Genomic DNA, 12,251 nt, shown 5'->3' on the forward strand with positions numbered 1-12,251 from the left:
TGCTTTACACTACACGAATTTTTATGGCGAATGGTGATAGTATCACAGAACATGATAGTATATGATAATCCACCTGATAAAAAAAAAATGCAGTGATTAGAAGTGTTTTTGTGGAGATAACGAGAGCCACGGACTAAGATATATCTTAGTCCGTGCTTACAACTGTTCAGTGTTTACTGATATCACGTCGAAATGGATGCAATTTATGCTTATACATTTTATTTATTTATTATAAAGTTCGTGCTGTAATAAATAATATAACCAATATAATTATGACAAAATACAATATTACATGGGAATGTAATATGTTTATAACTAACTAAAACAGTACGAAAATATTATACTATACATAGTGCAAAAAATGCTAAATTGTTGTACGATACTAGGAAAAAATCAAAAAAAAAATCAGTATAATCTATAAAATATGGTTAGATTCATACAACATCCAGTCAAGTGCCACTAGTGGGTGGCTTCTTGTAAAAAAAGAAAAAAATTGTATTACGAATTTTCGGCTAAACTTCGTGGAAAGTTTTATTTATATTTAAAACTATTGAAGATACCAAATTCGGACAGTCGACATGATTCTGTCGTTGAAGAACAGCTCAATATTTAGCAGTAAATTTTCTTTTAGTAAAACTATACTCAGTTTCAGGATAGAAGGTACACATTCTTTCATCGGTCTGAAGGAAATGTTAGTTTATTGCTTAGGTAAATCATAGAGGTCTTTACTATCATTAATTAACTATTCTATGTATTCTCATTTTTAGTTAAATGATTGACCCTGACAGTTGTGTATCTCTAATGGAAAAGATAAATTTGTTTAATCGTGAAGAAAGTGAGAGATCTCCGAGTGGTGAAACAGACACAGATTATGAACAGGGTAAGTTTTTCCAATTGTAGGTATGTTTGTATTGTCGTGTTATTAAATCTATATGATGTACATTATACAAGTTGGACAGTGTATATTGCTTACAACTTCAGTTGTGACTTTGTGAGTTTTGATAATAATAGGAAAAAATTGCACTTTAGTAACCAAGAAATTTTTCAAATAGGAAGGTAAATTGGTGTCTTATAAATCATTGTGCCCAAAACAATTTGGGTAAATCATTATTTTAATAGTTATTTGAAGTTTGTTATTTATATGGTATTACTTATAAAATATGTAGTAGAATAAAAATACAAATAAAGAAAATAAATTTAAGGGTACCAAAATGATTTATAAGTGATATGGTAGAGAAATACGTAAAATGTGGTGCATGGAGAAAGGCCAATGATCTGTACGAGTAAGGTCTTTCTGAAAGAGTAATTGAAGTAATTTAAACACTTATGTACCTTTGCAATTTTTATCATGACTATTGTGAGATGTGAGTTCCGTATTTGTAATATAGGTTAGTTTACGTATAGGTAGTACTGAAGGCAATTTACCTATAAATTATCTTAGCTCTTAAAACTGCTTACCTTCATAAATTTTTTCAGAATGATTAGGACCCTAATATCATTTAAGTAATTGACTTAAGAGGATGTTAGGGCAATATTTGTTTTCTCTTAGGCTCATGCTCAACTTAGATAAAAGGCTTTCACTAAAATCGTTTTTATGATTTTTGAGTAATCTTGGAGTGAAATCACCTATGATAAATATTATTGAGAATAATATTTTTAAGGGTGTGTCATAGGTGAAGGTTCTATATTTTATTATTATTTGACTTTGTATTAGACTTTCAAAATAAAATTAGAAATTTGTAAATTTAAATGATTTTTAAATTGTTTTGAGACAATATTTAGACAAGTCCATATATTATACCCTTAAAAATATTATTCTCTATTGTTTTAATGGGTGATTTTACTCTAAGATTAGAAAAAATATTTCTGAGAAAATGTATTATTTTGTCTATGTGTCGCATATGGAATAGAGAGAGAAAACCGACAATGCGCTGACATCCTCTTCAATATTAGAGTGAATTGACCTATTATCAAACATAAATGTACAAACATTATTTATGTTCTCTCTTTGATTTTTTACGAAAGGGAAATATGAGCATTTTTAAATATTAATATTAATATTGGAACTCTGATCGAAATAACATAATGTAATAACTGTTTAATTTTTTTACAAGGCTTATCTTATGCTGTTGTATGTGCGGTTTTTGATACTTATGGATCAATAATGTGGAATTCCAAAGAAACAAATAAAGACATTCTCCTTTATATAGCAATTCATTTATCACAATATCAAAATTTGGAAACATGGAGTTGTATAAACAACAAAATTCACTTTATTTTTCTAATGGTAACAACTATATCTTTTAATAGATTCTGATTTCCAGTAGAGCTATTTTTGTGAAAATGTTGATGATACAATTATCAATTTCGGTTTTCTAGTTTATAGTTATGGTCCATATAAGTTAAGTATATTCATTGGTACTTTTAATTAAAACAATTTGCATAAATTTAATTTACTAGAGCTAAATAATTTTTTTTTATGATTTTTGGCTAATATAGGGTGGCTATTACCAGGGTTAGTTTAAAAAAAAGCTCAAATTTTTTTTTTGAAAATTTTAAAATAGCCATTTTTATAAAGTTATTTGTTTATATTTTAGGGAAAAAAACAATTTCAATGTATGAAAGCAACTTATATATTTTCAAAAATACAGCATACTATTTTAAAATTATATGGTTTTTACCCATTGATAACTAATGCTAATCCAATAAGTAATTAAGAACATACCACACATCTTGTTAAAATTGTATGTAAAATTTTTTATACGTCTCATAATGTTTTTATTTATTTATTTTTATTACAACACAGGATGTACCCAAATCAATACAAGATAGTAAATATATACAAAATATAACACTTAATACATACCAAATAATTAAACTAATAGGGTGGATGGATACTTTTATTTGATATATTCATCATTCTATATAATGGTTGATTTTTTGAATATCGGTAAAGAGAACCAGTACATGTGGTGAGCATTAAAAATTGGAACTTTATAGCTTAATGTGAATTTGTGTTAATAGATCAGGACAGTGCCTGGTTTAGGGGGGTACCTGGGTGACTTGTCACCTGGCCCCAATTTGAAGCGGCCCTCATATTTTTTGCTAGTTTGTAATTTATTTTAATATTGAAAAAAACAGTTGTTTTGACTGTAGTGTGGAACTCAATTGTACAAAAAATTAATAGTGTTAACAATGACTTATAATCATTTAAGATTAATGTCTCAGCAGTTCCTCTTTACACTTCATTGATTGATTTTATTCAAAGCGCCCGGGAAGATTTTACAATATATGAAGAGGAAGCATGCAGTTTAAACATAATTTCAGATTATTCACTAAAAAGAAAAGTAAAAGTACCTAAGAGCAAACATTTGGATGACACAAACATACAATGTATCAACTTAACATCCAAAGAAAATTGTATTATTAATACATATTATGTTATTTGTGATAAATTAATTTTTGAACTTAAAAAAAGAAATATTGCTTACTTAGAAATAGAAAAAAGTTTAGATTTTTATTCAAAAGCAATATGAAAATGTCTGAAATACCTGATGTAAATGCTGATGATATTGATGATGATCATTCAACTCAAAAAAATTTCAAAACTCGCATTCAAGGACCATGAATTTTTGGTAAGTGTTGTAAAAATGTTGATGGGGTTCTAGAACGAAGATTTTTATATTGGAAAAAAGAGATAAGGCAACTTTGTTACCAATAATACAAAATGTGAAAAGACTAGGATCAATTACTTATTCTGATTAATGGCACCCATATATTACCCTAAAAGATAAAGATTGTCATCATGGAACCGTCAATAATTCCAAGTTTTTTGTTGAATGAGTGCACCAACACCAACAATCGAGTGTATATGCCATTTAGAGACATATCAAAACTAAATACAGAATTAAAACTGGAGAAGCAACAGATTTACTTAAAATATAGAATATAATATGTAATAACTCAGTTATAATAATACTTTATAATTAAAATAGAACCACATAGTCAAGGCCATGAGAATTCATAGTGAATATTGAAGAAGGCCTGGTTTGGTATAATATGTGAAAAGAAAAAAATTATAATAATATAGATTATCTGGTGTTGATGCGTTTGATTATAATACAATACTATTTCAATTAAAACCCAATTAGATAAGTAGCATAACAAAGCAAATTTATTTACATGAATCAGTCAAGTTCCAACCCGTGTCGGAATGTAGCACTTGGCCGACCTCAACTCTTCGAATATCATTTGCATTTTTTCTCCTTCCGTCAACTGCAGTATAGCGGGGTTTAAAAACATGCCAAAGACTGAAAATTGTAATGTTGATGAGCGAGATGTGACATGGTGGTTTTTTCTGGTGCCTTTTTTAATCTGTCTTGTTGCTGTTCATCTAACGAGAGTTTGTCAGAAAGCCTCTAGTCCCTAGTCCCCGATATGCATTTACATATCCCCGTGTATATGGGATCTCCATGGTCATAGACCTAACGTGTGACTGCATGTGCTGCATACGCCGGATGTCCCTTCATATATATATATTTCTGTGGTGTTATTGACTTATACTAATTCACACAATTCCTGTGTGACCTACTTTAATCATTATTCACTTGATTTGTGATATAGGTATATCTATTATATCGCGCCGTCTATTATTATTATTTGTACGCACTATTAGGTAGGTACTATATATTATCATTATAATAAAATAGCTATTCAATATAACACAATATAACATTAAACAAAACATTATCTATAACAAAATAGTTAACAGTCCTATATAAATAGTAGATTTTTTGTATGAATAAACCTTGTAAAACAAAACTGCAAGACTCTATTATTAATTTAATGTATAATTGTAAAATCTATAATAGAGTCTTGCAGTTTTGTTTTACAAGGTTTATTCATACAAAAAATCTACTATTTATATAGGACTGTTAACTATTTTGTTATAGATAATGTTGGTTCACAGAACATTGAACCAACAATCTATGCTAGGGTGGTCCAACCTTTTGAAATTGACTGGCCAATGTACATATTTATCAACAGTATAGAAGCCACCAAAAGAAAAAAATATTTGTATTCATATTTTATTTTATAACAAACATATTATAATAATACAATATAATACACAAGTTATCACCTTATTGAATAAGCTATAGTAGAACTTCCACCGCCATAGTTTTTTTTTAAATTTATCACTTATAAAACTAAAATTATTAAATATATTTTTTTTTAAGAGGGCCAAAACAAAGGCTTGCATGGCCATATTCGGGCTGTGGGTTTTAATAACACCCTGGTATGTGCTATTCTCACTATTATAATAATATTGGTGAATTATGGATGCATGTATTTAGGCTTAATATGTATGAGTGTTTTTGTCAGATTTATTATGAATTATGATCATAAAAATGTAACAAAATATTATATAACTTATCTATACATATAAATATTTTATATTTTCATTTATTATTTATCTCTCAAAACTCTGAAAACCAATGTTAAGAAATGAGTTGCAGTAAAATTGTGTTTCATAGAAAAAGTATAAGTAAAACAAAAATTAAAACAAAGATTTCTTTGAAAGCAATAAATGATTTTTTTCTTTTTCCTTTTCTTAAAATTATTATTGTACCTATTTATGATTTATAATGATCAAATTAAATAAACATAAACAAAACATCAATTTAAATCACATTTATTTGGTACTCAGTATTTATAACTATACACTAAGTAATATTGCTACACCAGCTAAAATCCATTTGGATGGCTTTTGCCATGTTCTCAAATTAAATGTCCACACGTATGTTGGACCTCTTAGTTTAATTTTGTAAACTGGGCATTCGTAAATATTTCTCAAATCTTGTTTGTCTTTGATAATAGCTTTAAAGTGTATAACCGGCATTATTGGAAACAATTCTTTCGGAATCGATTCAACAATACAACCTGTGGTTAAATCCCAACGAGCACCTTCTAATATCAATCCATTTATCATGGCACCTTCTCTAGGTGCAACCCTACAAATCAAAATAAATCAAATCAAATCATAAACATGATTTATAGTTTTACAATATTCAATATCAGTTTCCTCAATTTCTAGGGTTATTTGTTTGCTTACGTTATTTCTTCTTCGTATCTTTTTGTCACATCACATTGTAAGCACATTTTATCTAAAGGCCATCCCATTTTTCGAGCGGTGGACTGCATTATAGCAGTTAAAAATGATTGTGGGTTGAAAAACCCACCTAACCATACCGACGATGGAAGCTAAAACAAAAATGAATCAAATATGTTTTAATATTTGTAATAATTTAGTAATTTTTTGCTGATAAATTATAGTTTACCTGAAATTCGCTAACCCAAGACTCTAGTTCACGCAATCTCTTTAATAAATCTGCATACCAAGCCGCTAAAGATAACAACGATGGGTAAGCACGCTTTTCCCAGCTAGGCGGAACTCTGTCCATGAACAAACATTCTTCTAACGCCTCCATGTCTGCAGTTATTGTCAGTTCCCCCTAAATTTTAGAAAATACCATTTATGTATTATGTAAAATTCAATAAATATAAGTAGTGAAAAGCATAATGGAAATTGAAATATGGAAAAGATTTTAATTATAATAAGCAATATAATTTGGTTTCATTGTTTGTTGTGTGCTTTGTCACAAAAAACATTCCATCCTACACCTAAAATTAAGGCACATTCAAATACAAAGCGGGCTGACCGTGCAATCTCTGTAAAATAATACAACCAGAGGTTGACCGCAGAGGTCTAAGTACCCATCGGCTACAGCAGCTGGCTCTTTGACAGTGGGTTAAGAAACTCGATTATGAAAGTATTGATTGAATATAAATACCTAAAAAATTCTATTGTAGAAATTATAGAAACACATTTTTCTAAATTTAATGATGCAGTTGAAGCATTTCAAGGTTAAAGTTTTAACTGCATTTTTAACTATGTTAACAATATTGAATATGTTTCTTTTGTAAATTGCTTATTACTTTTTTATTAAATTAACTTTAAACTAATCACTATAATACTATGATTGCTATCTTCTGCTCTCTGTATTATTATTTCCAGTGTAATAACTCTAAATCATTAGACAAATATAAAATATACCTTTAACCCTAAATGTAGCTCTTTTAATGATCTTCTTATTTCGTTCATTAATCCATTCATGCGCTCACATTCTTGAAATGAAACGATTACATATGGAGTTTGTTCTTCAGCCTTACTCATCATATCTATTAAATTAAATGGTTCTGGAACTTTATCAAGAACGTCGTCCAAAGCTTGTCTAACCTAGAAATAAATTGCGTACCATTCATAACTATATGTCCAATAAATTTGATTTTTACAACTAATTCAACTTACTTTGTCATCCCTTGACATACTAGTTCCGCCAGACGATCCAGAATCTCTAGGCTGCATTTCCAATAGAGTCTGGAATAAATTTTCAGACCTTGTACTGAGTGTGCCAAGTTCAGCATTTGAATGTAGCCCATACAGTATAGGGCTTTCTGATGGCAGCAAATCATCTATATATTCATGATATGACTTATAGTCTGTATTTGGAGGGGCCACAAAACCAGGTGCAAATAAAAGGTCTCCTTCCATCTATATTTTCAAATAACAACATTTATGAAACCATATTGCGTGTATAAATATACACATTTTTAATAGTACTAGATCTGGATTCATGTAGACTTCAAGGTATGTCCGACATAATCTTCTATCCCAATCGTCGGTAATGTGTCCACCATACATGATCTCTCCAAAAAGATATCTAAGGTCCTCCCAAGGAACTTTATTGTTGGCTTCCAGGTAATTGTATAATACATTGATAGAAATCGTCAAATCACCCACATTAAATGGATATGATCTATTCCATCCTTGAGCTCCAAACTTTAATCTTTCCTGTACTGATGCATGAAAATAACATAAACTAAACAGAATTGCTTTAAATTCTGCTTCTTTAGAACACATCTCAAGTGTGTCTTGATTAAAATTATCTAAAGCTTTATGTAAATTTGCCATCATTCCTGTTGGTGGTTCGTTAGTAATTTTGATGGAAGAATCTAAGACACCCTAAAAAGACAAACAACAATTTTACAATTAAATATTGTTTAATTTATATAAGAAATACTTGAGGAATAATGTGATAGAGTGGGTCAGCGGCAGGTTCAGCACTAATGAATATTCTATAATTGACATGTGGATGTTCAAAAGATGCTTCCATTTTTTTATCCAAAGAAGGCAGCCATTTTTGTACTAGATGCACATTCTTTTAAACATAAATAGTGACTTAATAATGTTAAAGTGAGTTAAGGGGTTAACTATAATTTCATATTTACTTGTAACATAACCCAATTACCCAACCGAGAACTTAACTCTATAGCATCTTCTGCCACTTGTTCTTGTCCTTGCCCTAAAGATATGTTATGAAAGTTCTTTTTTTCAATTGTAAATCCTTTTTTTTTACCAACAGCTTCAACGTCCTATAACATAATATGCTTGTAGTAAGCAAGTAAATTGTGTACTTGAGTATACTTAAAACATTTTAAATATTAAAAGATATAGATGATAATGTAATATTTACACGTGTTGGATCAACTCCTGCTGATAATATAAAAAATACAGGTGTTTTACAGGTAGTTTCTTTGAATGAATCAATGAACTCTGGAGGTCTAAAATTGGTATATTTGAGACCAAGAACATCTTGGACGTATACTTTAGTAGCATAAGTCATTCGATCAGTTCTTAAAGCTCTTATTATGCAAAGTCTCTGGAATGGAGTTTTATTTTTCCATTCTTGAGGTAGATTATCATTCTCTGGAGCTTCTCCATCAATGTATAACTGCCACCGTTTACCCGAAGTTTCAATATCCTTGTCTAGACCTCTTTAATAATAAATACATTATTTAAATAAATGATTAATTATTATAATAAATTAAGTATTTATTAATAGTGCAAATTTTTTTCTTACACAAATTCATCATCAGCTAAAACAAGTGATTTTATAGCTCCCCATACATTTGATGAAATAAAATCAAATGGACTAGTTAATCCAGAAATTGCTGGCCTTCTCAACAAATATTCTAACTCTATCGGTTTTATTTTATTTGCTTGAATTTGTACCTACAGTATAATATATTTTTCAATTATTATCACTATTCAATAATCATTAAAAATTGAAATGTTAAAATAAAATGCATGTAATGAAATATTTTAGTTATATTATTAAAAAGTAAATAACTCTTCATCACCATATAGTTGTATGTGTACCTGAATAGTGACTTGACAAATGAATATTAACTTATCCTTTTCAAATAATCCTCTACTAGTATAAATAAATGTTTGATAAGTTATATTATCCACCAAATTGACTATTCGTTTATTTAATGTGTCTGCTTTTTCTGCTTCTCTCATAGCTCGTTGGAAGACAACACTAAAAGCCTTTATAAATAAAAAAGAGAATAATAAACAATTATTATAGCTGATTCATATAATGTAGTTTAAAAATAATCTGAAAAACATTAATAAGTTGCATTTTAATAAAATATTTTTAAAAAAAATAAGAAATACTCTGTAAATTAATAAACTTAAATGGCACAAATCAACTTTAAAAGCAATTAGCTTGTCTTAAATTTTATAGTTTACCTCTAAAGAAAACTGATACATTGGATTTATTTTTATCAAATCATTCATTATAAAGTAAACAATTGATGCTCGTGTTGCAGCAACGCGATATTCTTCACGGGCAGAGTCAATTTCTTTTGATGTTATTTTCGCTTCAGCTACTTTTACTTCAATTTCTGTAGCCGTTTTTTTAGACTTTTCAAGGTTTAAAACAAGTTCTTTGTCACCGAGTATCTGATCACCATCAGCTGATGACAGCCTCTGTAATAGATCATCTTCAAGTTGTTTTAATGTTATTTTAAAACTATTTTGTTGTTTAGTCAGATTAATCCTCATTTTTTCTAAATCAGGTCTTTCAACTTTCACAACTTCTGCTAATAATTGATCTTCAAGTTGATCACGGTTCACAGTGAAGTTAATTAGTGTTGTCTGTGCTTGCATTTCAGGTTTGTAATGTGGGTTTGATAATTTTGTGTGCAATATAAGACGGAAATTTGGATTGTAATCAATCTCTTTTTCACCGATTTTTACAGCACTAAAATTGCATATGAATGGAAATCAAATATATGTATTATTTAGCAGAGAAAAATTTGTTTACCTTCCTTTTTTTATCAAGTTTCGGCCAATAATGTTATCCAAAACGGGGTCAATGTTTTCACCTATATTTTCGATCAACAGAACGTTCCCATCTCTTACACAAACTTCTATATCAAATAAATAATTTTTATAGTTCAGTCTGGTAATTCTTAAGCTTCTGCCATATTTTGTTTTAATCCATTTAATTCCTTGAAGCTATTTAACAAAATAATCACAACTATGCTGTACTCATCAAATAAGGTTATAAAAATAAAAATATAACGTACTTGAGGATCAACCATCAATGGCCATCTAACAGAATTAGTTAAAATTGTTGCATTTTCAGATGACATCCTATCATTTGGTAGACCTTCATTATTCCAAGCTGCAATTTGTGCATCATCAGTGAGTAAAGATAGCGGATCTAAATTATCTGTTATTGGTATCTCGGGCTGAAAATTAATATTTTAATAATCGAAGAGCTCAATATAAAATAAATTGCACATTTTGATTTTAATTCAATTTGTTCACACATATGATAAATTTACCTTAACTTCTTTGAAAAAAGGTAACCATGCATTTTGAATTAGTTCTTGACGATACATTTTTGTAAAGTAACCTACATATGATACAAAAGCAGAAATCATAAGAGTATCCCCAGGTAAAGTTTGCAAACTTTTTTGCAATCTAAAATGTAAAATAAAATTGTTTATGGTTCTATCCTTCTAATGAAAAAATGCTGAAATAATTTACGTCGAAACACTCTCTTTCCAACGGACATTTTCCGATGCTAAGCCATTTACAAGTCGGTTTGCTAAATCAATCCTCATAGATGTTTCATCAGCTTGATTTTGACAATTAGTTTTTTCAGCTACTGCGCCATCAAACTCGTCGGTTAAAATTTTTTGTTTCCTTTCCAATTCCTTAAATTATAATAAGTTATATAAAATACTACGTAATTGTTCATAAATTAAACTTTACAATTATCATATTTCTAAGCTCCATCAGTTTATTCCTAGCAGCGCTCAGCTCTTCGTTTGCTTGATCCCGAGCTTTTCTTTTAGGCTCAACAACTTGCCAAACGGTATTAAACTTCATTATATTTATTACCCATTTACATAAACCTTGAATATGGAAGTTCAATGTTACAAATTGTAATAAATATAAATGTATTATTATTAAAAATGTATACAACAAATAACTTCAAAACTGAGTTTATCCCATATTATAATTTATATATATTCAGTATTCAGGTAGGTATAGTTGAAGATATGCATTATTAATAAGCATACCTATATAATTATTACATAAATAATAGTAATAATACTAATTATTTAAATTATATTGCTGAAATAAATTATACTTTTTACTCACCAGCAGCAGCTGAAGACTTTGACGCGATTAGGTCTGGGTCAAATTCTGGATCTTTCAAATATGGCTGAATTGCTTTGACTACATCCGGGTGTATATGCTCTTTATCATAGTTTATAAGCGAATCTAAAAATCCATCAACTTTTGCCATCATTACCTAGTTATATACACAAATAAATTATATATTATGTTTAGTAGATAATATTAATACTTAACATTTGCTATCAATGAAGAAACAATAAAACCTCATTAAAAATAGTGTTGGTTACCAAATAGATCTATTTATTACTTAAGTAGGAATAATGTATATTTTATATGTGTAATAAAAATAGATTGAAATTTGTAAAAAAAATATATAAATACACTCTATATTTTTATAGATGTTATACTAAATTCATTTTATTATAATATATAATTAATTTTAATTTGTAAACTTAAAATGGGTTGTTTTTATTTTACCTATTCATGTGATAATTAGAATTGTATTTTCATTTCAAAAATCATACTTCTATTATATAACTGAATACATTTTAAGTGTAGCCGGTATAGGTATTAGGTATACATTATAATTTGGCATTTTAATGAATATAAATTACATAGTTTTAATAATATTAAATTAATTAGGTACCTTGCAAGCTTTCCAGCTTCTATCCTTTGGAACTTTTCCTTT

The 12,251-nt window shown here is 28.6% G+C and overlaps 2 protein-coding genes across 4 annotated transcripts; one reads left to right on the forward strand and one right to left on the reverse strand.

Annotated features, from left to right (window-relative positions):
* Positions 1-117: 117 nt before the first annotated feature.
* LOC111026801 lies at positions 118-4,670 on the forward strand. Of its 3 annotated transcripts, none has more exons than XR_002603737.1 (4): positions 118-691; positions 768-880; positions 2,115-2,744; positions 2,807-4,670. XR_002603737.1 is itself a non-coding variant. In XM_022304952.1 (4 exons), the coding sequence occupies exons 2-4, from the start codon at positions 772-774 to the stop codon at positions 2,715-2,717; spliced, it is 402 nt and encodes a 133-aa protein (XP_022160644.1). In that variant the 5' UTR covers positions 118-691; positions 768-771; the 3' UTR covers positions 2,718-4,670. The 3 variants fall into 3 exon arrangements, 2 of the variants coding, with proteins under 2 accessions (XP_022160644.1, XP_022160651.1); XM_022304952.1 differs by having other exon boundaries at positions 2,115-2,287; positions 2,598-4,670; XM_022304959.1 differs by having other exon boundaries at positions 2,115-2,287.
* Positions 4,671-5,676: 1,006 nt separating this feature from the next.
* Positions 5,677-12,245, reverse strand: LOC111026838 (dynein beta chain, ciliary-like). Its single transcript, XM_022304987.1, has 19 exons — positions 12,210-12,245; positions 11,585-11,738; positions 11,192-11,334; positions 10,964-11,133; positions 10,759-10,897; positions 10,498-10,662; positions 10,233-10,426; positions 9,656-10,169; positions 9,281-9,451; positions 8,982-9,133; positions 8,595-8,895; positions 8,350-8,493; positions 8,142-8,279; positions 7,682-8,083; positions 7,370-7,612; positions 7,115-7,297; positions 6,339-6,512; positions 6,113-6,261; positions 5,677-6,011 (listed from the first exon to the last, which is right to left on the reverse strand). The coding sequence occupies exons 2-19, from the start codon at positions 11,733-11,735 to the stop codon at positions 5,717-5,719; spliced, it is 3,828 nt and encodes a 1,275-aa protein (XP_022160679.1). The 5' UTR covers positions 11,736-11,738; positions 12,210-12,245; the 3' UTR covers positions 5,677-5,716.
* Between the last annotated feature and the right edge of the window lie 6 nt (positions 12,246-12,251).

The sequence above is a fragment of the Myzus persicae genome, unplaced genomic scaffold (assembly GCF_001856785.1).
Source record: "Myzus persicae strain clone G006 unplaced genomic scaffold, MPER_G0061.0, whole genome shotgun sequence".
NCBI classification, from domain to species: domain Eukaryota; kingdom Metazoa; phylum Arthropoda; class Insecta; order Hemiptera; family Aphididae; genus Myzus; species Myzus persicae.

What these genes read in the sequence shown, in the direction of transcription:
- LOC111026801 (XM_022304952.1), top strand. Translation starts at nt 772, where the DNA reads ATGATTGACCCTGACAGTTGTGTATCTCTAATGGAAAAGATAAATTTG. An exon ending in AGACACAGATTATGAACAGG is followed by an intron (nt 881 to 2,114) that starts GTAAGTTTTTCC and finishes TTTTTTTACAAG; the next exon opens with GCTTATCTTATGCTGTTGTA. An exon ending in TTCACTTTATTTTTCTAATG is followed by an intron (nt 2,288 to 2,597) that starts GTAACAACTATA and finishes TTTATATTTTAG; the next exon opens with GGAAAAAAACAATTTCAATG.
- LOC111026838 (XM_022304987.1), bottom strand. Translation starts at nt 11,735, where the DNA reads ATGATGGCAAAAGTTGATGGATTTTTAGATTCGCTTATAAACTATGAT. An exon ending in CAGGAGTTGATCCAACACGT is followed by an intron (nt 8,494 to 8,594) that starts GTAAATATTACA and finishes ATTATGTTATAG; the next exon opens with GACGTTGAAGCTGTTGGTAA. An exon ending in GTAATTGGGTTATGTTACAA is followed by an intron (nt 8,280 to 8,349) that starts GTAAATATGAAA and finishes TATGTTTAAAAG; the next exon opens with AATGTGCATCTAGTACAAAA.